This window comes from Nannobrachium achirus (genome assembly GCF_963921795.1).
Source record: "Nannobrachium achirus genome assembly, chromosome: 20".
In the NCBI taxonomy this organism is placed as follows: Eukaryota; Metazoa; Chordata; class Actinopteri; order Myctophiformes; family Myctophidae; genus Nannobrachium; species Nannobrachium achirus.
The window spans coordinates 38191174-38218438 of record NC_137827.1 but is presented as its reverse complement, the minus strand read 5'-3'; the positions used below and the strand labels follow the sequence as shown (position 1 = coordinate 38218438).

Genomic DNA, 27265 nt, shown 5'->3' with positions numbered 1-27265 from the left:
TTTCTGGGAGATAACGGCCTAATTTGTGCTTAATCAAAATAAAGACGCAGCTCTTAAATCTTCGACCTTTTTCCCCCCTTCCTCTTGGTGTGCACTGGGGCGGCGTTATAGGGAACCGAGAAGGTGCTGGAGAAGAAAACAGAGATAGAGGGAAGTCTGCTGGGGCCTTAACTATATTACTTGCAGTATACAGCAGTGGTTCTCAACCTTTTCAGGCCGTTAAACCCCAAAATAATCCTATTTTTAAATAGCAGATCTACATGCTCACAACGCCTCGCAACGCGAGCCGTTGTGAGCATGTAGATCTGCTATTTTCACAATTTCTTCCTCTAATATTTGACAATTTGGCCAGTGTTTAATTAGCCCTATTCACTGCCCGCCCACTCAGCAAATTTCTCAGCAACTTCCTGGTGCTGACGTCAGTTTAGAAGGGGAACCTATAACAGAAATAGCTTTTCCAATTTTAATGTATTTTCTTGGTGTCCCACCAGCAACTTCTATCCTCACAAAGTCCTATTTCTGACCATTGTGTCTTTCTCAGTTTATGGGCAGATCTATGTTAGCATGTCTCAGAACGGTCCTGATTGTGAAAGGTCAGATTTGTGATGTCACAAGGCCTGAGAAGGAGGCAGGAGGAGCTGGGAGAGGGTTGGGGAGGGGTGGGCAGGCCTGAGAAGGAGGCAGGAGGAGCTGGGAGAGGGTTGGGGAGGGGTGGGCAGGCCTGCTGAGCAGGAGGTGGGGAGGAGTGTGGGGCCAAAACTGGCTCAATAGCGCAGTCCTCCCACTCAGGACAATGTGGTACTGCAGCTGAAAATGCTCTGAAAGCCAGGCAGAAATGACAGGGGTTCTGTATTCAGGAGTGGTAATTTAGCCTCAAACCTTTTCAAAAACGTTTTTGGAACACAAACAGTGTTATATAAATTATTTTTAAATGCATGGTGTAGGACCTTTAACACCTTCTAAGCCAAGGGGAGCCCCTTAATGTTAAAACCGTACTATATCGCACATCCCCCCAGGGACTCTCAGCCACGTCGTACATTCCCGGACTTTGTCTTTAAAACCGGAATAAAAGCTTTTGATCCGAAAATCGGCGATCGTCTAACCTTCCCTAGTCACCACTCGTGCACTGATAGCTCATGCAGACCGTGCATGAAGCAGAGGTGACGTCAGCGCCTCTCCTTCTCCAAGGCACCTTCCACCCATCCGTTTACTGTCTACACACTCGAGCTCCTCCTGCAGCCATGCTTGGGGCTATGCTAGCGAAACTTTTCAGTTCTGTTCTTCAGTCACACATGGACTATTTGCGGGGACATTTACGTGAAAGGATCGCGCACGCGAAACGCACGGGGACATCGACGATCGGCCAAAACCCCCATTCTATCCCAACGGAAATCGAGAAAATCATGGTGAGTTACTGGCCTGGGGGGAAAAAAAAAAGAAAAAACAGCGGCGCTGTTCAAGATGGAGGGGCTGCGGGGTCATGTTTATAAACATAATATTATGTCTCAGATCACAATACAATAATAGAAATGTCACGGCTAATCTACCAACCACCATTCTATTTCGGACGTCAAGGTGTTAAAGCCAACAAATCATTCTTTCGAACGGTAAAGTAAATTATAATGCTTTGTGCCTTTTACTATCTTATGTTCTTGATCATGCTAGCCGTATTTTATATTTTACTATTCGGAAATTGCATTAAATTTGCGATTTCTGTGTTAACTCTATGGGCTTTTAGCAGTCAGCATGTGCATAAACCCTCTACAGACTTAAACTTTATGCTGGTTTGTTTACTGTTGAGTGAGAAAACAATGTTGCACATTAATCATCTGGGGACCGACCCCCCAAAATAATTTGGCGACCCCTGCCCTGGGGGTCCCGACCCACAGGTTGAGAACCACTGGTATACAGAAGTGAACTGGGCAGATCGTGCCAGGCAATGAGCGGCTGGCTCACTGTGCCCAGTGTGCCACCAGCACCATGGTGCCACAGCACAGAAGAGCCTGTACAGTGTGGGAGGAACGCCACGGACTTGCCATTTGCAACAGGCCTATAATGAGGAATGATATCAACCTGCAGTTAACCTCCTTCTGTTGCATTCCTTAACAACGGAATGGCAGTCTCATTAGCCAACGCGTTTCTGCTCCTTCCATAGGCAGACTGATATGTCATCACTGCCTTTCTTCTTTTGGTCCCCACAAAAACAACTGCACAGCGTTGCAGCACTGTTTATGTAGACTAGAGCCATTTATTAGATAGACTGTATCAACGCATAACTTTATTCACATGATGTCACAGCGCAGTGTTTTGGAAATGGGTTGTTGGTAGTGGTGAAAGTAGGGGTCCTGGTGTGTGTGTGTGTGTGTGTGTGGGGGGGGTCGAGACGAGAGAGGGGTGGACACAGAGAGAGGGTGTAGAGAGAGGTAGGTAGAGAGAGAGAGAGAGAGAGAGAGAGAGAGAGAGAGAGAGAGAGAGAGGATAGAGGGAGAGAGGAGGATGATAGAGGGGGGATGGAGCGAGGGGGGAACGCAGAGAGAAAGAGAGAGAGGGGGGCACATTGAGAGAGAGAGAGAGAGGGGGGGTACGCAGAGGAAGAGAGAGAGAGAGAGAGAGAGAGAGAGAGAGAGAGAGAGAGAGGGAGAGGGAGAGGGGGGGGGGCACGCTGAGAGAGAGAGAGAGAGAGAGAGAGAGAGAGAGAGAGAGAGAGAGAGAGAGAGGGGCACGCAGCAGACAGAGAGATGATTGAACTTACCCCGTGAAGCAATCTCCAGATAAAGGCGCGGGTCCGCAGCTCGTATGGCCGCGGTGTACTTGTCCTCCACGCCGGGGACCTGCGCCTTCTTCTCGGGCATGAGGCGGACCCTCAGCCGCCCCCCCTCGGCGCCCAGCCACCATTCCAAAATAGTAGTGAGGTCCAGCTCCAGTGTGAACACCGGGGCCTCTTCGTAGACAGACAGCCCACCACATCCCGTCCTCACTAGATCCTCTCCTATTTCCACCACGACCTGGTTCGATTTCCTGCTGGCCTTGGTCAGGCCCAGGTTCAGCACCTTGGCCAGCGGCCGCCTGTTGTAGAGGTAGGGGAGCTGTCCACCAGCACCACCGGACGCGTTCCCGCCCGCCGCGTCCATCGCGGCCAACTTTGGGTCGAGGAAAGTGGCGATGGTTTTCTGCAGCGGCACGCAGTGCATCTTCAAGTTGGCGCGCACCGCGTAGCAGCCGCCGAAAGTCAGGCAGTCGCCGTTCAGGGGTCTCTTGATGAACTCCGCCAGGTAGTAGCGCAGCAGCGAGGGCACGGCGAAGTCCACGGCCAGGGTCTTCCTCTTCAGCCGGGAGTTCAGGGTCTGGTTGGAGTCCTTCTTGCCGGCGGCGTCGCCGCCGGTGCCGAACCCCGCTGTGCTGCTGCTGCTGCCGGGGAGATCCAACCCCGCCGTGCTGGTCCTTTGCGCGGCGCACTGCAGCTCGGCGTGAAATGCCGCAGACCAAACGAGCAAAAACAATATCCTGGTCTTCATTCTTCTTGTAAAAAAGAAATGTATATTTTCCCTTTCGGCAGTCAGTCTCCCCCCCACTAATTGTTTTATCCAACTCTCCGTCCTCCTATACACGGACACGGCACGAAATCAAAGTGCGAATCGATGATCATGCGGCTTCTCTGTGCTTCTCTCCCTCTCCCTCTCTCTCTCGCTGCTGGTGCGCACCCACGGACAGAGGAGATGATGATGGGGCTTTACATTTGTTTAAGCCGTGACTGTCGCCGTCCTCCTTTCTCCAGGCGGAAAAAGTGCCATCTCCCACCCCTCAAACTATAAAATGTCCTTTTATCACGGTGTGACTGGACCGAATGACTCGCTCTCTCCTCTCCTCTCCTCCACTCTGCTCTCCGGGACGCTGATTGAAATGCCAGTCGGGTCCGCTCCAACGACTCTCAAAGACTCCTTGTCTAGTGGTGGATACAAGTAGAGTCTGTGTCTGTCGGATGGAGGATGCAGCATCCACGGTCTGTCCTCCCTAGCTCACTCACATGAAGTCACAACTCTTGGAGCATTAAATAGGCTATAGTGTAGATGTGAGCTCAACTTCCAACCGAAACGCATATAGACTCGTGCGAGGGGAGTCTTTTAGCACCTGAGCAGATTGATGTCCCTCTCTCTGCATTTGGCTCCATTTTTCATTTCTACCGCATGGTTAAAAAAAATAAGAAAAAAACTCATTCATACATTGTCCCTACTCCCTTTTGACGTCAGTGTGTGTGCATGTGTGGGTGTATGTGTGTGTAAAAAGAAAAAAAGGGGAACAATACGACTCCAGTGTGAGTCCTCGCTCTCAGCCGTCGTATAGATGAGTCTCTGCATGAGCAAAGTGCGTCCGCGCGACGCGCTGTCAGTGAGCGCAGCCGTGACGGTGCCTGCGCCGCATTGAAATTAGGATGCCAACGCGCACAGCCCGGCACAGCAGCGTGCGCACGCATAGCTTTCGCAATTCGTCTGGCAGGAATGTTTTAATGATTTTCATCGACTCTTTTTTTTTTTGTCTCGAAATATTATATAGACTTAGACTAACCTTAAATTATAGTCGTGCTCTGCTCTCTCACATGCATTCCAAATAGTTTCGGAGGAACTGGCGTTTTTTCCTATACCTTATCCTCCCCACATGCCTGGGTGCTAAGAGGCTCGTGCATTTCTGCCAGCAGGCTGATTTGGGGCAATGCCCCGTGTGGTGCTGGAAGGGGCAACACAGCCAATGTGGAAGCACGGCTAACCTGGCCAAATTGGCTCTCATTTGGATACCTCCTCCTCCCTATACCCTCTGTGACCCGAGGCAGGCAGGCAGGCAGGCAGGGCACACGCGCGCACATGCACGTCTCTGGACAGACACTATGCCAAGCCCAAAGAAGCCACAATTCTAAAATGCCAGAATTGTGGCTTGGGCATTATGTCAAAGCCACAAAAAGCCCCAAGTTGATTTAAGTGGCCCAAGTGAATAGAACAAAACGTCTTGTTTTATTAGCTTAAAGTGTTTCCATTTGTATCATTCACACACACGTACACGCACGCGCACACACACGCTCACATGCTTGCTTGCTCGCTCTCTCTCTCTCTCTCTCTCTCTCTCTCTCTCTCTCTCTCTCCCCCCCCCCCCCCCCCCCCCCCCCCCTCTCTCTCTCCCCCCCCCCCCAATGAAAAGGCTATTGTAAATCTAACATGTCCGCCAGATGGCGTCATTCAACACCTATGGTCGCCCTGGAGTTAAATTGATAATCTCGTGCATGGCTGTGACAAATCCATTCAATCAGTAGCTTTGGATTCTTTTTTCCCCTCCCCTTATTCAGCGTGTCATTATGATGTTATCACAACCTGAAAAAGACAGGCTAATTGTCCAGTGCGCTTCCTTTGTTGTGCACAGTGCCAGTTTTATGTTACTGCAGTGTGTCTGAGGAAAATGAATGTGATGATGTGTTACACACACACACACACACACACACACACACACACACACTGAGTTCTGTACATCAATATAGCAGGCCTTGAGGCATTAATTACTCAATTTAGAGCAAATCACTGTTGCTGTGATTAGTTTTAGTTTTAGGCCATCAATGACACAATGAAGTCAATTTGTTATGCTTATAAATTGTGACATAACACCTTATTATGTCATACATACCATATGTATATGCATAATTGACTTAATTGAAGAAAATAAATCACATTAGTATGAAGTGAGCTGTGCTTTTTATTAATGTGGTTTACATATACATGCCAGAAGGTCCCACAAAGCCTGGCATATGCCATGCTTTGCCTGTGTCCATCCGTCCGGGCGGGTAGCACCTGACACTGTGGTTCCCCTGACACATCACTGTGACATCAAAGGTGACATCATAGTGATGTCAGATACTCAGAGCAGGGATAACGCCTGACACTGTGGTTTGCCTGACACATCACTGTGACATCACAGGTGACATCACAGTGATGTCAGATACTCAGAGCAGGGATCTCCATATATGGGCATAAACAGGTGACATCACAGTGGTGTGGCTGGTTCAGACAGGGATCTCCATGTATGGGCATACATTGATGTCAGATGTGGTAGACATCAAAGGATTTTCACATAACGAATAACAGCTGCAGCACCACCTTGTCCTGAGTGGGAGGACTGTGCTATTGAGCCAGTTTTGGCCCCACCCTCCTCCCCTCCTCCTGCTCAGCAGGCCTGCCCACCCCTCCCCAACCCTCTCCCAGCTCCTCCCCACCTATTTCTCATTTCTAAGACTTGCATCTTTCTAGTTACTTGCATGCTCTGCTGGTGCACAAGTAGGCCATACATGGCCACGAGTGCACAAGACCCAAGGTTCCAGGTGAAATTTCATTTTTTATTCATAACACAAGCGTAATTTGTATAGGGTTGATGGGTTTAATAAACCCAAGGGCCCCCCTACTGGTGACAGTATTATAAATTCATAGGCTATTATATTGCCGTTGTCGGGTGAAAACCTTGTATGTCCAAAACCGTTCATTTTGCATTTTTCATTTTAAAAATGATTTAAACTAGTGAAAACAGCCGATCTACAAGCACACAACGCCTCGCACCCCGCGAGGCGTTGTGTGCTTGTAGATCTGCTGTTTTCACTAATTTTGTGCGACGGCCTTGTCTGATGAAGCAGGGCTTTGCTTTGCGAAAGAACATACAAATTTGATACTTGGAGATACAAGGTTTACACCTGACAACGACGATATGTATTTTGTCATTTCCAATATATTAGGGGTCTCTAATCTCCTAATCTATGGGCCCCCCTAACAGCAGTACAGGGCCCTTTTGATCTGAAAACCCATGCAGAATAAGATCTAATTTCGCCCCTGATTCATAATGTTCCAATGCTAGAAAAAAGAACAGAAACACAATTAAATTGTTAATCGCTATTATCTGAGCAACAATTAATCGTCAAGTAAAATGTCATAATCGTGACAGCCCTAGCATTAATTTACAAAAGAAACAACAAGGTTGAAATGTGGAGATGAGAGGTTTCTAACCCATGTTTTGCACGGTGCACATTCCCAGCTTAATGCTACCCGGCTTAATGCTATGGGTACTTGATGTCTCGAATCCATCAGTTCCCCAACATCACTCATGATGACTCAGTCCGTCTAGATCAGACAGCTGGAGAAGGGCAGGCCGGTGCAAATGTATTCCCTTTTCATGGCGGTTATCCATTCAAGGCAGGGTGGCTTTTGAAGTTCTCTCCCAGCCTTTGGTTAAAAGCCCTAGCCTGTCCCCGTGGCTCCGGCGACTTTCTGAGTGAACATGGCCTTAAGGAACACCAAATACTGGTCCGGTTCGCTGTAAGCAATACTGCATATAGCTCGGAAAATAGCGATTCAAGGATAGCCCAGTATACATTAACAATTATTGTGACTGTCAGGTCGCAGTTACTATGAAAACCTGCAGCTTATGTCTGTCCGTCCATCCGTCCGCCCGCCAGTGAGTGTGCCACGCTAGTAGCACCCCGGCTGTGGGCAATCAGTGACGCGCCACACGATAGGTAACAAGCCACGCAGCTGTGGGCAATCAGTGTGTGTTGTGTATTAGTCACACAGACACACACAGAGACACACAGGCGAGCTGGCGGTCCCTCCTCGCCCTTAAGTAACCACATTGATATTATGCTACAAAATGCAAATGCATGGGCCAATCATCATTGTATAATTAATTGCTGATTGGAAAATGAATCGCTTAATTGGAATGTATTGGAAGTGCCTTGAATAAGTAATACAAGTAACACGCTGTGTGTGTGCGTGTGTGTGTGTGTGTGCGTGTGTGTGTGTGTGCGTGGCTGATTAACTAATTGATTACAATAATTGATTACACTATAATGATTCATTGCTGATGTATCACTGTTAACACATTGACCGCCATTTTAACATACCTCCGTACTCCCACCTGCCATTCGTCTCCATAGACTTCCATGTAATTGGGTGTGCACGGATCATGCACACCCATGCCTAGATAATGCACCACGTGTGTTCACATTGCTCACAGCTTTCAAACAAAAAAATCCGAATGGAAATCCGTTCAGGCATTCATGAGATAACAGCCACTATGTTTAACAAAGATGGCTGCCAAAATGGCTGCCATGCTTGAAAGATGGGGTTGCTATGGGGGTTAAACATGCAATTTCGCGATTGCTATCATGCCTACTCCATTTTTGGGGGTCAAAAAAAAAATTTGAAAAAAAAAATTTTTGATTTTTTTTTTTTTTTTTTTTTTTTTTTAATTCTCGGGACTATCGGGCCTGGCGGGGAAAGACATTGGAATAATCTCGGGACTATCGGGCCTGGCAGGGAATGAGTTAAGGTCTTTACACACCGGCGAATTAGCAAAGCTTTGCGAAAAAGCGACCCAAAAATGCGAAGTATTTGCCTTACGGGTTAGGGTCCCATATATACCAAAGTGCGACGCGAATATGTGTGGCGGAGAGAGTCGCAACCCCAGCCTTGAAGCCTCAAAAGTCTAGTATCTCCCCCTGACCAAAAAATGTCTCTTTGGTCTAGTGGTTAAGATATTGGACTTTCACGCAGGAGACCTGGGTTCGAAACCGGGTGAGGAGGTTAGGAGCACCTCCGTTACATTGGTGCCGTGACCCGGATCCGGGCTTCCCCGTAGGAGGAGGTCAGAGGGGGGTGAGTGTGGTGGAGAGAGTTGCAGCCCCAGCCTTGAAGCCTCAAAAGTCTAGTATCTCCCCTGGACCAAAGAGATGTCTCGTTGGTCTAGTGGTTAAGATATTGGACTTTCACGCAGGAGACCCGGGTTCAAAACCAGGTGGGGAGGTTCGGAGAACCTCCATTACATATGCATATAAAATTCGCCAAAATGAATAACTCTTTAAATAGGATAGAGTGAGCTTGCTTTGATACAGAAAGAGAGAGGAGTTCGCCTACGAACATTCGCTAAATTCAAAACAAGAGCGAATAAATAACAGCCGCTTTTTCGAAATTCGCGGTCGGTGTGGAAGCTTGCATTGACTTTATAAGGTTTTTTAAAAAAGCAAATTGCCCAACGACCTTTAGTCCTTCATGAGTGCACTTTCATCATGAATCATACAACCAGCCACAGTAAAATTAACCAAAATATCAAATAATTAGTTTATTTTGTATACACTGGCAGGGATAGTATTTATAACATTGTGTAGGCAATTAATACTTAATTTATCTACAAGATCACAGTGAGTTTGTATAGATTGTACACACAAAAGCCTATTAGCAACTTGGGTATCGCCGTCCCATTTAATGCGTGTTGTTAATCTCCCTCACAAGGTTTTCTGCCTGCATTTTGTCATCCATTGAACTGCAACTCCAATCCCCGGTTGAATTCACTTGCTTGTTGAGAACAATGCTCTGACACCTTCATTCTCTTCAACAGGAGCAAACGCCAAAGCAAAACAACTCTACTTTGATCATCTGAACGACTCATTGGGAGGCTGATTTCTTCTGCAAAGAAAAGAAGAAACACAAACCCTAACAAGCTTGGCTGAGTGTGTTTATTGTTGTGTACACTGTTGTATATCGTTGGGCAGAAACCTCTTATCATCAAATTCAAACTTTTTGTGTTTTTTTTTTCATAAAGTAATGCCCTAAGTGACACACAAAAGCAGCAGATCCATAAGCTTGAATCGCGGCGTGAAGCGACACATTCCGAGATTGACAATCTGCTACTTTTGAAAAGTAAAGGTTTCGGACATATGAGGTTTCCACCCGATCATTATTGATGGCGCTTGTTTTTTTGTGTGATGTCTGCTGTATCTACAGTAGGCTACTTTATCTTGTCCTGTAACTTGACGGCTGTGCTGCCACTGGTGACTGAATTTCTTCTGCAGGATCACTAAAGGTCTAATCTGATTTTAGACTGTGGCTAAAGGATAACTGATCTCTTCTTTTAGAATTCTAGTGACTAATCACTTTGTGTGAGACTAAGACTATAACCGTATGTCCAAGACTCCAGGTCTCGGGAATAATAAAGCTCAAAACATCGAAATTAATTTATTAATCCATAATAATGTCTGGGGGTTGGTTTGTCCCTGATTAGGTATTTTTTGTATTCCTGTACTGTGGGGCACTTGTGTGACCTATTTACTCGTGTTCCGCATGTTTCTTGTACAGCAACTTTACACCAGTAAGACTCCCTAATCGGGAGATAAGCGACCGTAGGTCACATGTACACACAAAGAGGGCTGTAACTGCCATTGGTTCCTAGTTGTGTGGGCAATGTGTAGACATACTGTGTACCGATGTGCGTGATTTTAGGGCAAAATCTGTAGGAGCAGTGTCCAAAAATGTGTTTTGCAAGAATCGGCCTCATGGTGGCGCTAGAAGAGGGCCATGTGAGAAATGAGGGGTGGGGTGTCCGCGTTGCCTTGGCGGACAAATAGGTACCGGCCCCGGCTCTCCCGGACGCTCCTAGCCCGAGTTACGGCATTTTATGTGAGCTGCAGTGGAGGAGGTCCTCCACTGGGGGCGCCACCACTTTGGCATCCGTTCTGGAGCACCAGGAGTCGGTGGTTCCTGGGAATTCCCCGTGAGCAGCCATGTTGGAGTGGTCATTTGGTCATTTTTGCACATTTGGTCTTTTTTTTACATCTGGGGGTCCCCCAGGGACCTGGGGGTCCCTGGAGCTCCAGGGGTCCTTGGAGGTTGTAGTTTGGCAGCCAAGGAGCGTGTGTGCAAAAATTGGCATGGATCGGGGCAACGGTTGCGGAGATATGAGCAGGGCAATAGTGTGACGTGTGAGGTGTGACAGACAGACGGACAGACTGACTGACTGACTGACTGACTGACTGACTGACTGACTGACTGACTGACTGACTGACTGACTGACTGACTGACTGACTGACTGACGGACTCACTCACAGTTTGTGCAGGTTTTGATAGTAAGTGCGACCTACGGTCGCAACAAGCACATATGAGTGATTAATAATTATTGGACAATGGACACACACATTACTACAGTAAGTGCACAACTCTCGTAATGTATTTGGCATTACTGACAGGTTAAAACAACGTTAATTCTCAGTGCATAACAGGGTATGATATAGATGTAGGCTACTCCGAAGGCGGGCTTTAAGTAAAAGTAGCCATGGCAAAGTGTAGTGTTTTCATTTTTTTAGCAGCCAAAACTGTCGGACCACTCGTATGTATCTTGGTATCTTCATGTCGCTGGCTTCCATTGAAGATGAATGGTATCTTGTACCTTTGTATCTGCCAGTGTGAACCAGTGTTAATTGTGTTGACTAAGACTAAGATTTTGATATTTAGTAATAAGAGTAAACTATTTCAGATGAATAAAATAGGACTAAAACTAAATGTTGTGTCATTCAAAAGACTAAATCAGATTTAATAATAAATATGCCTCTTGAGTAAACGTACTTGGTCTCTTTCACCAGCGGTACATAACTGTGTCTGCTACGGTAAATAACCTGACCTGCACTCATTTGTAGGCTGGAGACGGAGCACCAGACTGAGTGAAGTATGTGAGGTGGCCAAGGTTGTTTGTCTATCGTCTGAAACGCACAAGCACATTAAGAAATAACTCTTTGACTTGTTACAACCAAGAAAGGAATCCGCTGTCATTGTAGTTGGGGCGAATCCGATACTTCCGAGCACAGGTCCGTTTCTCAGTGGTTTTGTCAACTATGAAGGTTAAATAACAAATTGAGCTCCCATGCCCATGTTTGACAGCCGATGAAAGTTTGTGTCTCATTCACTAATATATACACTATACTTAAGGAAAAAAATACCCCCCAAAAATCTGCTTTAAGTTGCATGTGAGGGGTCAAACTAGGGGTTTTTAATTATTCTGAATCCATTGCAAGCATTTGTTTTGCATGAAAAACATTTCTTGGGCTAAAAATGGCCCGACAAAACTATGGTTTAGTGATGATTCATCACTTTTCACACTTGCAATGGATTCAGAATAATTAAAAACCCCTACTTCTGTACTGTCAAACATTTTGCCCGCATCTTTGAGGGGCATGGGAGCTCAACTTGTTATTTAACCTTCATAGTTGACAAAACCACTGAGAAACGGACCTATGCTCTCCACGGTCACGGAAGTATCGGATTCGCCCCAACTACTGTAGATTTCAGCGTTGGCTATTCACTATTTACTTGAGAGAAAATGGAAAATGAAAACATTGATTTTACTATGTGTTTGATAAAAGATTGACACGTGTATGTGAAGGGTTAGGGCTGCTCTGTAAAGCCAAACCAGATTTAGTGAGAATTTTGACTAGCACAACAATTACTGAATTGACCTTGCGTTCATTTACATCGCGTTCATTCGTTTACAACGGGCCGTTGATCCATTCTAGGCAGAAACCACAAGCAGAATAAGCGGCGTCGTTTTGTTATGGTTCCCCCCGTTTGTTTCCCCAATCCCTATTAAAATACTCGAGTAGCCTAGTGTAGCCTTGCCAGTCGCTATGAGTTGAACTAAAAGATGCATATACCAAACGAATTTTCCAAAAGCAAAACTACACCGCATCAAGGGGTTTATTAGGTAGGCCGTAAAAGTATGTCCTTGAGTGCAGGGGAATATTTTGGGTTAAAACTGATTCCGGTTTCATAGTTCCTGCCAAAGAGTAGTCCATCTAGGACTACAACATGACGTTAAGTGGTTTTATGCTCCCGACCGGATCAAACACCGAAAATTGAAGGGACGCTAGGCTATTAAGGAATAGAAAATAATAGGCTATACTACTTACTTTTATTTTCAACATATGAGGGACCAACATCCTTGATCAACAACCGACATGACATAAATAACAAGACGTACAAGTAGGCCATACATGGCCACGAGTGCACAAGAATCAAGTTGGCACCTCGACAGAGAAGTGAAGGAACACTACAAGTGAAATGGCTGACAAGTGGGATCAACGCACGGCGCAGCTGTCCTATTGGTTGAGGCCCGGACAGGGGCCCCCGGTGCTGGACCTTCATCACCGTCAATGTGGCGCAATGAAATACTCCACCCGCTCCATGTAATGGAAGAGAACGGCCATGTCTGACACGTCTGTGTGAGAGGGGCTCTCAGAAAGATCAATGCTTTGACTAGTAGCCTATGATATCAAAGCATAGTTATAACTACAGGATAGAACAAAAATGTCTCCCAGACATAAAGTCCCCCAGATATGGTTGAGCAACCCCATCTGATACACATACAGACAGACATCAGATCGTGTATTGTGTGCAGTATAATGAGTCTAATAGACATGGTCAGCCAGCCTGTGGGTGTAATAATTATATGAAAATGACTAATAATTGAAAAGCATCCAGTGGTATAATAATAATTCAATCAATGATATCTCTCTCATTTCATTCTCTAATTCAAATGACATCTCTCTCTCTCTTCCATTCTCTTATTCTCTCTTACAGCCAGGGGGCGGGAGTATGTTCTCACTACCGTGAGTGTGTGTGTCTTAGTGTTTTCTGTGACCAGCTAATATCAGACAATGCAGGGCCTATCAGCATACACTCACACACAGAAACCCCCAGTAAGCCAGCATGAGTACGGTTTCTTTCAAACCGGACTAACGGTGGTGCATGCTATACGACGCTTCGCGTTTCGGCACAACGCTAACAACATAATGCTGCGTAACCACTAGATGGCACAGCGTCTTCAGACTAGGAGTGAAGTCCAGGATGTACAGGTCATCAGAGGGCGAGGAGTTTCCCCTGCATCCTCCAAAGAGGAGGACGCGGTCTCCCACCACGCAGCAGCACATCCTGCACATCCTGCAGGGGCCGATCCCCTTGGGCTCCACCTTCCTCCAGGACGAGGTCTCCGGGTTGAACCTCCACAGGTCGCTGAAGGACTGGTTGGAGTCGCAGCCGCCGAATATGTACAGCGCTCGGTCGTATGCGAAGGCAGAGTGAGACCAGCGTCTCCTCGGACGGGGCTGCGTGGAGGAAGGCATGCTCAGCCAGCGGTCGGTCTCCGTGTCGAACGCGCTGACGCCGTTGTAGTTCGACTGGTGCCCCACGCCCCCGAACACAAACATCTTCGTCTCGATGATGGTGGCGGAGTGACAGTACGACGCCGGTGGCGGGGTGCCTCTGGCGGTGATTGAAGACCAGCAGTGGAGTCCGGCGGTGGTGTCCATCTTGTAGATGTCATTCGTGTATCCAGTCAGCTGGTTCCATCCTCCATGGATATACATGGCCTTCCTCAAGGCGCAGGCCGAGTGGCCCTCCCTCCCCGCCGGAACGGTCCCGGACGCACGGGGCTTGAACCACCGGGGGTTGTCGTCAACGATGTACACATAAAGCCTGTTGCAGTAGGGATATCCTCCCCAGACGTAGATGAAATCTTCCATCAGCGCCGCCGTGTGCCCATAGCGCATGGAGGGTACTTCGGCGGGACGTTGCTCTCCTCTTACGGTCGGAGGAGGAGGCAACCTCGCCCAGCGCAAGGACACTGTGTTGAAGACGTGCACGCCCATCTGATCCCTGCTGCTTGCATTGCCACGCCAGCCTCCGAAGGAGTACAGCTTGTGCCCCACCGATACGGCAGCGTGGAAGTACAGTTGCTTCGGAGCTCCTTTCAGGTGCGCCGCCCAGCATAACATCAAAAATTGACCAAAAATAGCAGATGTACAAGCTCGCAGCGCGGAACAAAGTGAAGCGCTGTCAGCTTGTAGATCTGCTATCTTTGAATAGCCAACGCCAAAATCTAAAATGACAGGTGCTTTCCCGGTTTCAATGGGTTGAAACAGTTTGTTGTAAAAGATTGGAGAGCTTTTGTACACACCCGCTTATGTTGGCACAGATGAAACATGTCACGCGAAGCTCAGCCAATATCCTTTTGACCTGGGGTTATAATAACCCCATGGGAAAACGCTTGTAAAAACACAAAGCCACGTATTGGGAGCGGTTTGGCTAAAAAAAAACTCAAGTCAGTTGTTTGTGAGCGGTGCTAACCGCTCAAACATCTGGCTTAGTGTGCATGTATGTATGTCTGTCTCACACGTGGCTCATTGGCCAAGCTTCGCGGGACGCTTGATGAAATGAAAATAACTCATAAATAGCACCGCTCACTTCACACTGGGTGTGATTTTTATTATGATGAAATAAAATCATATGTTACATACATACTGTACATCTGTAACATTCACCATAATAACACGAACTTCCCAGTTCGATACCGGGCTCCCCCAGAGTCAGTGTCGAAGTGTCTTTGAACAAGACGATGAACCCCTAAATTGCTCCAAATGAGCAGGTTGGTGCCATGCAAGGTTTCCTCCGCTGTCGGTGTGTGAATGGGTGAATGTAATGCACAATCTACAGTAAAATAAAGTAAAGTGCCTTGGATAAAGGCACTGTATGCAACACTCACATGCAACTTAATATAAAGGACAGACAACTCTAACCCCATCCTCTAACCTAACCTCTAAATGTATAACTATATGGTATTGGCTAAATAAGTATATCCACTGGGTGGGATATTTTGAATACTATTCTAATACATGGCCCTCACAAGTATAGTCTCTCTCTCTCTCTCTCTCTCTCTCTCTCTCTCTCTCTCTCTCTGGAGTATAAATTAATGAAAAATGGGTCACTGAGTGCAATGTCTAATTTGACAGCCCTATAACCTCATATTCGTGTGAAAGACTGCTGAAAATCAAACCCCCGCTAGTTATAATTTTATATATATATTTTATCTATATTTTTCCCAATATCCGTGGGCACATCCAATATTACCAGGGTGTGCGGCTGCTTTATAGTCTGAAGGTGAGGAATCGTAAAAATGAGGGATGTGAAGCAGTGATTGGATGTGGTGAGGAAAGGAGAGAGAGGGAGGGAGAAAGTAGGGGCGAGAGGATGTAATTTGTGATGCCGGGCGCAGTGAAAACCTCAATGTGTCCATTTGTAACGCAGAGAGTCAGTACTGGAAGAAGAGCTCCCTTGTTTGTGTAACAGTAGCAATATCACAATTCAGAAAATGTTATAAGCATAGACTGTAAAAAATATGGACGGTGGGAACCCGTTGGTTTCTATGCTGCGTAAATGAAGCTTTTTTTTTGCCCTTGTATGGGTGTCGCCATCATTGTTTTAAATATATGCATTTCTGGTCCACGTTACTGTTAGGATAAATTATGATACATAATTATGTTATTGGTGTATGAGTCTCATATGACCATATAAAGGCATAATATGAACTGAACGTACAGTATATAAGACCACAATTTGGTCGCATACTGTAGGTTCAGGCAAACTGATTAAAGGTCATAATAACTTTGAATGCCCTGAATAGAATCATGTTTTGATATACTGTGATACTATGATATAAGTCACGAGTGGTGGAAAATTACCAGCACTACGTGTCCCTTTCTTCCTGTTACTTCCTTGTTATGATATTGGAACGAATCAATGAGTTCCTACTACTTCCTTGTTATGAATTGGGAACAAATGAATGAGTTCCACGCTTCTTACTGTCATAAACTGTATGTCTTTATATACTGAATGTAACTTCCATTTTGGAGAGAGAGAATCCTCTGTCCTGCCGTTAGGGTGGGAAGAGATTTAGAACTGTTTGTCTCTTTGTCTGTCTCTCCTCAATACAGCAATCTAAGATATACGTCCTTTGGTCTCTTTGTCTTATTTTAACTATGGATTTATAGATCCATATTTATCTTTAATAATTTATCTAATAATAATGGTCCTTATCGAGCGAGGATACTGTTTGTAACATTGGCCGACTGAGGGACGGATAAGTGTTCAGGCTGTTAGCCATTTAAAGTTCACTTTCTCTCCCCCGGTGGAACAATGTTGCAACACGTATCTGAAACCAGCCAGGAAAATCTCTATAATTGCTGTATTTTCAGACAAAGGAATTTTATTTGACAACAGTGTTATGAATTTTGGATTAATGTGGAACTGCGTGGACCCCCAGGAGCAGCGGACCGTGTTGGACCGTCTTCCTTGAGGTTGGATACTCCCCCGGTCCTGGGCTGCATCTGGGATTTCCACGCTCGGCAAATTCCTAAGTGATTAAGATAAGTACATATTTACTAAATCCCTGTAACGTGTCGTGTCTTTGAATTTTGAATTAACGATGTTAATGTTTTGATAATTGAGAAGATGTGTGAATTATGTTCTCCCTCCGTCGGAGGAGTCCGAAAGCTCCTAATAATGTTTTGGTTTGACACGCGTCGTAAATTAACCCTTATCTATAGATACTGAATGGTCGTAACTCGTAAATCTCTTTGTTTCTTCTTACAAAGTTTAAGGGTGTGTGTACAAACTCCCTATTCTATTTTTAACTATTTCTGGTTCGTGCTCTCGCTCTCTCATTGTGATGAGGAGTGCAGAGACAATACTGATTTTCAGACTTTAACTTTTTACGGTACAGTTGTTTTTGTCGTCAGTTTGTTTGGACCCTATGAATGGTCATTATTTGTTTGGCTTATAACCTAGGGCAAGTACTTCTAGTCGGCCTGAATTTAACGAGTACTTCTAGTCAGTTGCGGTTATAGCTTTTTACTGTTATGTCTGGACCATATGAATGGTCAGTATTTGTCAGTTTGTTACTGTTATGTTCACTGTACCGATAATACTGTGTTTATTTAGGTCTCTCAGTTTCATGGCTTTGCGCCAAGCCATCGGAAATTGAGAAACAAATATTTTATCTTTAACTATGTTACTGGCCAGTTCTGTTTTCTGTAATATTAAGTACTTTTAAGACGTTTTAAAATGTCTCTGAGAAATTAAAGTTAAGATTTAAGATTTAGAATAACTAACTCAAATTATTGATGCCTAAATTCATTTAAACTGTTGTAACGTTAAGATTTAAAAACTGCTAGAGGCTTCTGGCTGTGTATTATACTATAATTTCATTTATGTGATGAATGGATTCTGTGAGAATGAATTTACCGTACTGTATGTGTGTGCGAGCAGAAGATTTGCGTGTGGGTGCTGCTTCAGTAAACCCCCCCCTCTCTGACTCCCATCTCTGTGAGCATGAGTGCGTGTGCGTGCGTGCGTGCACTTGTGTGTGTGTTCCAATACTGTATGTGTGAGTGCGGGCAAGCGCCTGTGTGTGCGTAAATGTCGCTTTAACCCCTTATCTGTTCCACTCCCTCTCCATCACTCTTGTGTGAGTGCGTGCGTGAGCGTGCGTGTTGACTGTGATTCATGCCTGTCGAGGTGTGTGCGTATGTGTGTCACTGTGTATATGAGAAACCACCTGGATCTGTCAAGGTCAGATGGTCTGTGTGTGAGAGAATTGTTTTGGGAACATGTCTTGTTTAGACTTTCCTTTCTCCTATTTTTCGTAAACGTTCTGATTGTTTACTGTCTATGGTATTTTGTTTAATTGCCCTGTTCTTTTACTGTTAAGACTTCATTACCCATAAAGCTCGGTTGGGAACTTCCTGTCCCCTGGTTACCATAACAACCTTTAGACACAAGGTCGCTTCTCGCCCCTGAGGCGTATTACTTATCACTGACTCCCCTGTGCCCAAGCTGCTACTGTACTGTACTGTAGTGTATGATTTAAAGCTCATTTCATTGATTTCAATAATTTAAATTATTTTATTATAACTGTTATGTCACAACTATAAGTTGTAACAAAAGGGGAGTGTTTAAGGATTCATTTTGATTTTAATTTCATTTTGATTTGATTTTAATTTATTTAATTTGGTTTTTCATCGATTTAAGATTTATTTGAAACTTAATTTGAAATATTTCTGTTTCATGGGCTGACGCTGACGGAGAGAGGAGGAAGGCAGTGTGGGGAAGGAGGAGAATCGGGTCATCATCGAAAACCACCTGACTGATGGGGTGCAGACGAACCACGACCTGAGGCCCGGCCAGACCAGTGCACGAGCCAATCAACCGCAGCGGCACGATGTAAAAATCGTGCCTTGTCGGTGAGAATTCTGTTGCACTGTTGTTGATGCCATGTGTAGTACAAACACTATCATGATGAACTAAATTGTTGTTGAAACAGTAAACTGGCCAAGTCTTCGTCCCCCCTAGGAATCACCTGAGAGACCCAGAAGAACGACCCCACATCAACTGCATCCTGCGTCCTCCTCCCTCACGTCTCTACAATGCCCCAACGTCAACGTCAACATCACCACGTCATCATCATCACCCTCATCATCATCATCGTCATCATCGTCATCCGATCAATGGTCATCCGATCAACTCATATTTTCTTTTTTTATTCTTTATTCTTTATTTTTATCTGTTTATTCAATTTTAATTCTGTCTTCATTCATCTGTAAGAAACGATGAATGATGTGTCACATTTCTTTAAACTTTAAGGATTTATTCCAGTTCCCTTTAAAAAAAATATATTACAGTCCTTTTCGTCTTCATAATATTATTATTATTATTACCCTGATAAAATGTTTAATATGGAGGTCATATGAACCTCATACAAATATGAAAAGGATAGATTGTTAGGATAAATTATGATACATAATTATGTTATTGGTGTATGAGTCTCATATGACCATATAAAGGCATAATATGAACTGAACGTACAGTATATAAGACCACAATTTGGTCGCATACTGTAGGTTCAGGCAAACTGATTAAAGGTCATAATAACTTTGAATGCCCTGAATAGAATCATGTTTTGATATACTGTGATACTATGATATAAGTCACGAGTGGTGGAAAATTACCAGCACTACGTGTCCCTTTCTTCCTGTTACTTCCTTGTTATGATATTGGAACGAATCAATGAGTTCCTACTACTTCCTTGTTATGAATTGGGAACAAATGAATGAGTTCCACGCTTCTTACTGTCATAAACTGTATGTCTTTATATACTGAATGTAACTTCCATTTTGGAGAGAGAGAATCCTCTGTCCTGCCGTTAGGGTGGGAAGAGATTTAGAACTGTTTGTCTCTTTGTCTGTCTCTCCTCAATACAGCAATCTAAGATATACGTCCTTTGGTCTCTTTGTCTTATTTTAACTATGGATTTATAGATCCATATTTATCTTTAATAATTTATCTAATAGTTACACTGATAAAAACCTAGATGAACGCGCAGGTCGGTACCAAATGAGCCAATGAAACCAGGGATTGTTGGGAATTGATTACATGATACAGTCTGTGCATTTAGTCTCAATGTTTGTAAACAAGAAACGGGTCTATAGGTACCATTAAATGCTATTGGCTGCCCACAGTCACATGCAACCGCAGGGATAATTGGGTAAACGTGTTTAACTTTTACTTTTGGTACTGTAAGTACATTTTGATGCCAATATGTTTGTACTTTTACTCAAGAAAATGTTGAATACCGGAATTCTACTTAATTAAGTAGTAACAGAGTACATCTATATTGCAGTATTGTTACTTTTACTTAAGTAAAGAATGTAAGTACTTTTTCCACCACTGCCAAAACGTAAAAAGTAGTCATTATGCAGCCATTTTTGGATTTCCTTTTTGCATATAAATGACTTGCCCAAAATAGGCACCTCAGGGTGAAACACTGTGGATATTACTGTGCGCTCACACAAGTGCCTAACACTCCAGGGTGGTGGGAGGAGGAGTGACACAACATTTCTATGCATGGGCATTGCAGAACCAATACCTAAGAGTCTGCTAGGTAATTGCCTGAGTCCAAGTGAGACTGTGGGGCCAGTGGCGGGGTAAGTTGCATTAGCGTATGTTTAACTCTCAAATACCTGGAACGCGCCCGAGTTGCGTTCGATTTTAAACACTTTAACCATTATTTTATGCTTTAACTTTAGAAAAATAGCAGATATACAAGCTCGCAGCGCGGCGCTGCAAGCTTGTAGATGTGCTATTTTTGAAAAAGTCGTGAACATGTGTGCAAATCTTTGAATATGTGTATTTTCAAAGCGAACGTTTGTAACTCAAATTTTGCTTCTGGGTGGTCCCTGGAACTAAATATTTTGAGATGGGGGTCCGTGGCCAAATAAATATCATTTTGGGGGTCCTTCACATGAAAAGGTTTGAGAACCACTGACATAGTAGTCTCTCAAGAACAGACGAGCCCCAGTTATGTGAAAAAGGACCTTTTCTTTGACGATGGCTAGCCAGATTGCTGACATAGAAACATAGGTTTTTTTCAAAAGATCTTAGAAGGATTCAAAAGAACACTTACAGAATCCAAATTCAAATTTTCACGATTTTTCAAAAATAGCAGATCTACAAGCTTGCAGCTTGTGAGCTTGTATATCTGCTAGTTTTCAATAGTTAAAGCATAAAATAATGATACACAAATTGTGTACCCGTTCTGAATGGGTTAAATGCAAACTTGATCACTTAAGCGCAAAGGCAAATGGGCCGTGGAAGTGGTGTAATCAGTCATCGGAACAAGGCAATGGCTGTAGTTATTATTCATATGAGACTTGGATGCAAAAGCTAAAGTTACATTGACATTTGTGGGCATACAGTACACTGGACTGGTAGCATATTATTATTATGTTCTTGATACAAGAGATTTTAATAAGGACATCTTTCTGTGCATAGCTACTTGAGATGCAGATTAATGCAGATGGGTTTCAGTAGTGGGAAGTAACTAAGTACATTTACTCAAGTACTGTACGTAATTCTGAGGTACTTTACTTGAGTATTTACTCTTAGACTATTCCACTACATCCGAGAGGCACAGTTTGTAGTATTTTACTAGCTTGTAGATCTGCCATTTTCCAAAGATCTTGGCAAATTTGGAAAATGTTAAACTTGTGAAATGGGACATTCTGCATAATGAGCGCGCCGCACAGATTTTGTGTTTATGCTTGAAGCAGATAAATTCTTGACGCAGATTCTGCTTTTCCCCTCTGTCCAATCGGGTGGGTCGAAGGTGGACGGTCCTGACTCACCCGATTGAACTTCACCTGGTTGTAGCAACGTGCGCTGCGAGCTTTGGGAATGCACTAGCCTGGTTAATAAACCAGACCGCACAACACCACCCCGTGGTGTAGTGTGGTCTGGAGCCTCACAATTGAGAATCCATTTCCACCAGCCACCAGAAAGGGTTAGCCAATCAGGGCTGTAGGCTGTGTGAACACAAACACATTCCCCCCTCCCCCTCCCCTCTATGACAGACTTCAAACAGGTAGTTGTCTTTGAAGTTTCATTGATTAGAGGGAACACTAACGAGGTCTTGACACTTGTATGGCCCAATCAATTACCTTATTGTACAACCCCTTTGAAGTTCAAAAGGAGCAATTAAGAGCTCACCAGGCTTTCAGAAATGGAATCTCTCCCTGCAACCCCAGACTCTCTTCCCAAAACGAAGTGTGTGATAGAGGCTGGCACAGCCAGGCTAGGAATGCACAGACTGGGGCGAGGCTCCCCCGTCTCTCTCTGTCTGCTGTGCAGTTAGATGCCTCGCCACAGACCTGTGTTGTGTAGCTACGGGGAGGGTCCTGAAAGCAAAAAAAACGCACACAAAAATAGTTTATCAGCTGGGAGCCACACTTTGGTGTGATCGTGCCCTAACAGAGTATTTTTTATATTGATGTATTTCTACTTTTACTTAAAGGGGAACTTCACTTAATCTTGATGTATTTCTACTTTTACTTAAAGGGGAACTTCGCCTAATCTTCAAATAATTGGTCGATACTAATGCTCATGATACTATGGTAGGCCAACCGTTCCTACCAATGATGTCACTGTTAGGCAGGTTTGACCACAACTGCCCACAGAGTAGAGTCAGTAGACAAAGATGGTATAATGAGCATTAGTGAGCAATTATGAAGATACTGTAGGTTGAAAATGGGGTGAAGTCGTCCTTTAAGTAAAAAGAATATTCCACCATTGATTGATTTGAACCATTGATGTATGCAAATAAACAAAAAAAAGTTGTGATGAGCTGCTCTTTCAGCCGCGATCGCTGTAGCTTTTTTCCCCCTAACAGGTATAGACAGCTTTTCGAAGCAATTTGCGAGACCCATCGAGGCAAACTTAATTGCTCTGTGTGTGATTGTGCATTTCCCATTTTCTATCCGTGTGATGTGAAATCAACCTGGGGCCCGCAGGTATATCCATTACCCCTCCTGCTCTATCAAACCTCTAAACAAGTTTCGTGCAGCCACCATCCGTTTCATCACAGGCAGGCGGTGTAAGCCCTGCTCCCGGACAGACCCTGTACACAGACAATGGGCTGGGGGTGCAGGGTTGGTTGGGGGAGAGTAATGGTGACCAGGGACGTGCTGGCCATTGGGAAAAGCGGGACAACTCCCGAACGGCCGGTTCATTCCCGGCCGTTCCAGGCCGGCCTTTGTTCCATTTTGGTGGCTGGGCAGCCAACAAAGTAAATTTTCACTGTCGGGCAGAAACCTCGTATCTCCAAGTTTCATATTTGCTTTGCGAAAAAATGTACAAATTTTGTAATTTCTTTCGCAAAGCAAAGCCCTGCTTCATCATACAAGGCCTTCGCACAAAAGTAGTGAAAACAGCAGATCTGTGCGAGGCGTTGTGTGCTTGTAGATTGGCTGTTTTCACTAGTTTAAATCATTTTTAAAATGATAAATACAAAACAAACGGTTTTTGACATACAAGGTGTTCCACCCAACAACGACAAAATATAACTCATGTTATTGGCCCACTGGCTTGTCACTTTGTCACAAATCTTTGAGTAGCAGCAGCGCTATAGAGAGAGATCTCTCTCTATAGCGCGCAATGAGGGCCTCTCCAACTCTTTTTCCCGGGCTGAATCAGGGGCCCAGCACGTCCCTGATGGTGACTGGCCGTGCTGTGTGTGTGTGTGTGGGGGGGGGGGGGGGGGGAGTGATAAATTACAGCCAGAACGGTTCTTCCGAACAGCCCTCCTCCGCCACGTGGCGAAAACCCCATAAATCACCCGCTGATCTCTCCGCACCACCTATGTCTTTTAGAGCGGCGGCGTCGCTGCACTCCATGGCCCCCGCTCTGCTCCGGACACTTTTTTTGGGGGAGTTTCTGCTGACATTCAGCCATGTGTTGTCACAAGGTAATGGATGCTTGGATCTCAGATTGCAGAGGAATCCACCCACATCCCCACCCTCACACCCACCCCCCCGCGCACACACTCACCAGTGGTGGGGAAAAGTATAGGCTACTCACATTCAGGGACGTGCAGAGAATGTTAGAGAGGCAGGTGCTGACATTTCTAAAAGGGACTTTTGGTGAAAATATCGAAAATAGTGCTTGGAGGTCTGCTATTTTCGGTGCGTTGTACCACACATGAACTAAGCATAATCAATTCAATATGTGGTTGAGAGATTTGGTGTAACGACATGGATTTCTACACAGAGAGGGAAATTCTTTCAACATAAGATGCTGCATTCAAGTTCAGGAGAGTTTGGACAAGGCAATTCTGAATCATAAGGTCTACCCATTGCAGGTGTTACAAACTGGCTCAGGCTTGCCGCTTGATACAGGGGGGATAACAAAATATTCATTACCTATAACACAACCAGAGGTATCAGCTTGGAGGTAGAGTTCTCAACGGGCCTGAAAATTAAGGCCCGGCCCTAACTGGGCCCTAACTGGGCAGGCCCGAGGCCCTACCCGGCCCGACTAGTTAGCATACATTTTAGGCCCTACCCTACCCTAAATGTTGGGTCGGGTTCGGGTATGGTCGGGTTCGGGCACAATTTGAGAACTCTACTTGGATGTCGGCTATTTTCGGTGCGTGGTACCACACATGAACTAAGCATAATCAATTCAATATGTGGTTGAGAGATATGGTGTAACGACATGGATTTCTACACAGAGAGGGAAATTCTTTCAACATAAGATGCTGCATTCAAGTTCAGGAGAGTTTGGACAAGGCAATTCTCTTAATTCTCTTGAATGCTGCCTTCGGGTATGGCATGGAAAGAGGGCATTTGCATTTCTTTCACCATAGTAAAAACTGCATGGTCTGGAGAGGGTCGAAAGAGCGAGATTTTCCCGTAGATCGGTCATTTTCAAATGTCCGAAATGTATACAGAGCTAAAGTGGTTAATGAAGGTCTATGTTTTGTAATAATAATCAAAATCTATAAAGTATCTATAGTAACTAATGTTGTCAAATATTTTTAGTGGAGTAAAAGTACAATATTTGCTTCTGAGATGTAGTGCAGTATAGAGTACTGGAATATGGAAATAATCCAGTAAAATAAAAGTTCCTCAAATCTGTACTTACATACTTGAGTACATGTATACCTTAGTTACTTTGGTTACTTTCCACGACTGCACACACACACACACACACACACACACACACACACACACACACACACACACACACACACACACACACACACACACACACACACACACACACACACACACACACACACACACACACACACACACACACACACACACACACACACACACACACACACACACACACACCCCCACCCCAGAGCATCACGCCTGACTCTCGATTTCACCCTTTCCTCGCTTGGCTCATTCACTCGCTGACTGTTGTTGAGGGCCCTTATCGGCGCAGGTTAATGCATACGCAGCGCACGTCCACCTTGATGAGGCAGAGTCCTGTGTGCACCCACTCCATGCATTTTACATCGGCTATGGGACGGGGCGGTCTTCCCTTAGCATTCGCACCTCGTGACATTTTTTCCTGTTGTTCCATAAATCAAACCCCAGGCCCACCAGAAAAAAAAGGGAGAGGAAAAAAAGACCCCCAAAAAATAGGTAAAAAATGTTAGAGGCGCGTTTCCAGTTGACAGCCGTAATAACAGTATAGGGCAGTCGTCTCTTAACTTTTGATAAGTGGTGATTCCCTGGGTAGAAGTCCTGAAAAATGTCAGGCTCTTAGCTCCAGTCCACTGAGCCCTGTGCACCAGCGACGGCAACATTAATCATGGTACTGCAAGGGTTGAACATGAGCCATGACCAGGTTATTAGCATGTTGCTAGAGATTCACAAGTTTAGCTCGCTTCCAGTGTCCCTGTAGCACAAACGCTACGCAGACTGAGAGGAAGAATAACATAGGCTATGTTGTATTAAAAATGTAAAGAAATGGCCACACTCTCTTCGTTGACAGTGTGGGCGAGGTAGCTGGAATGACCTGCCAGAAAGCCATGTCAAATTATGAATCATAAGGCCTACCCATTGCAGGTGTTACAAACTGGCTCAGGCTTGCCGCGTGATACAGGGGGATAACAAAATATCCGTTACCAATATTCAAAACCAGAAATATCAGCCAATATGCGTGTGTGCAGAATGAATGTTGTGTCGAAATCTGGTTCTGGGGGTCGGGGACCACGCGGAATGAGCCAATAATACTCACTTCAGACCTACATGCTTCGGCTATCTGAAATAATCGACAAGCTCACAACGTGTCACGCTGCTGTTTTCTCACTGAACAGTAAACAAACCAACATACAGTATGCAGTAGCGTATACAGGCCAGGTATTGGCAAATTTCAATTTCAAGTTTCAATTTAAAGCTATACTGTGTAAGATGCTCAACTAGTGGTCAGTAGCCCTATAGCAAACCGCGGTCGCGTCCGCGTCTTTCGGCCGTTTTTCGTACCTTCACACCCCCGCGTCTGCCTCCACCTCGCCGAGAGCTATCTTTAGAGGGGTCCCTGGTTCCTGTGCGTTCAGGCATTCCGGAGAAACGGACTCCTTCACCCTGCCTGGTAGGCGAGATTACCTTTTGAGTATAGAGACACACGGGCGACTACAAATATGGCCGCCATAGCGACCCCACTTCAAGATGCGCTGTGATTGGCCGGCAGTGTATAACCCTCGCTGTGATTGGCCGGTAGTGTGATGACGTAATTTTGCCGGGAAATCCCGCCCCTGTCACGGCTAAGTAGAAAACATATAAAGAGAAGGCTTCAGAAGCTGAAAATAACGGAGTGGGGGTTCTAAAACTTTAGCGATTTAACAGTTAAGACAATTTTAAGATTTGTTTTATAAAAAAAGTTACATGGTATAACTTTAATTACTTTTAAGACCTTCTTAACACCTTCTAAGCCTGGCCGTACTCCCTCGGACTTCCTACTTGGTCCAATCAGCCACACGTCTATTCCCGGACTTTTGATATAAATGATAATAATCAAAAAAAAAAACATCGGCCATTCTTCTCTGTGTCATTTTGGAGCCATCTGAAACGGTTAATATCCTCTCTCAATCATTTTCTGGGACTGGGTGTGATGCTCGTAGTATCCAGCAGGCCGCGCCGTTGACTCACATTCTGGATGGATGGGTGGCTAGGAGTGGCCTCCTACTCTCCACGTTGTTGAAACTCGACAAGAAGGGCACACAACATGGCTGCTCTTTGTCT

General features: G+C 45.0%; 2 protein-coding genes across 2 annotated transcripts in view; both read right to left on the bottom strand.

Annotated features, from left to right (window-relative positions):
* alk (ALK receptor tyrosine kinase) overlaps nt 1-3515 on the bottom strand; it is a gene marked incomplete at both ends in the record, with an annotated part of 854498 nt that extends 850983 nt beyond the window's left edge. The window contains one exon of the mRNA XM_080751036.1: nt 2753-3515. Within this exon, the coding sequence (XP_080607162.1) occupies nt 2753-3515 (763 nt within the window). The remainder of the gene's footprint in view (nt 1-2752) is intronic.
* A 10061-nt stretch (nt 3516-13576) lies between these two features.
* On the bottom strand, nt 13577-14614 carry LOC308306135 (kelch domain-containing protein 3-like; the record flags this gene model as incomplete). The annotated part of the gene is made up of 1 exon (XM_080751034.1): nt 13577-14614. The coding sequence occupies one exon, from the start codon at nt 14612-14614 to the stop codon at nt 13577-13579; it is 1038 nt and encodes a 345-aa protein (XP_080607160.1).
* Nucleotides 14615-27265: the final 12651 nt, after the last annotated feature.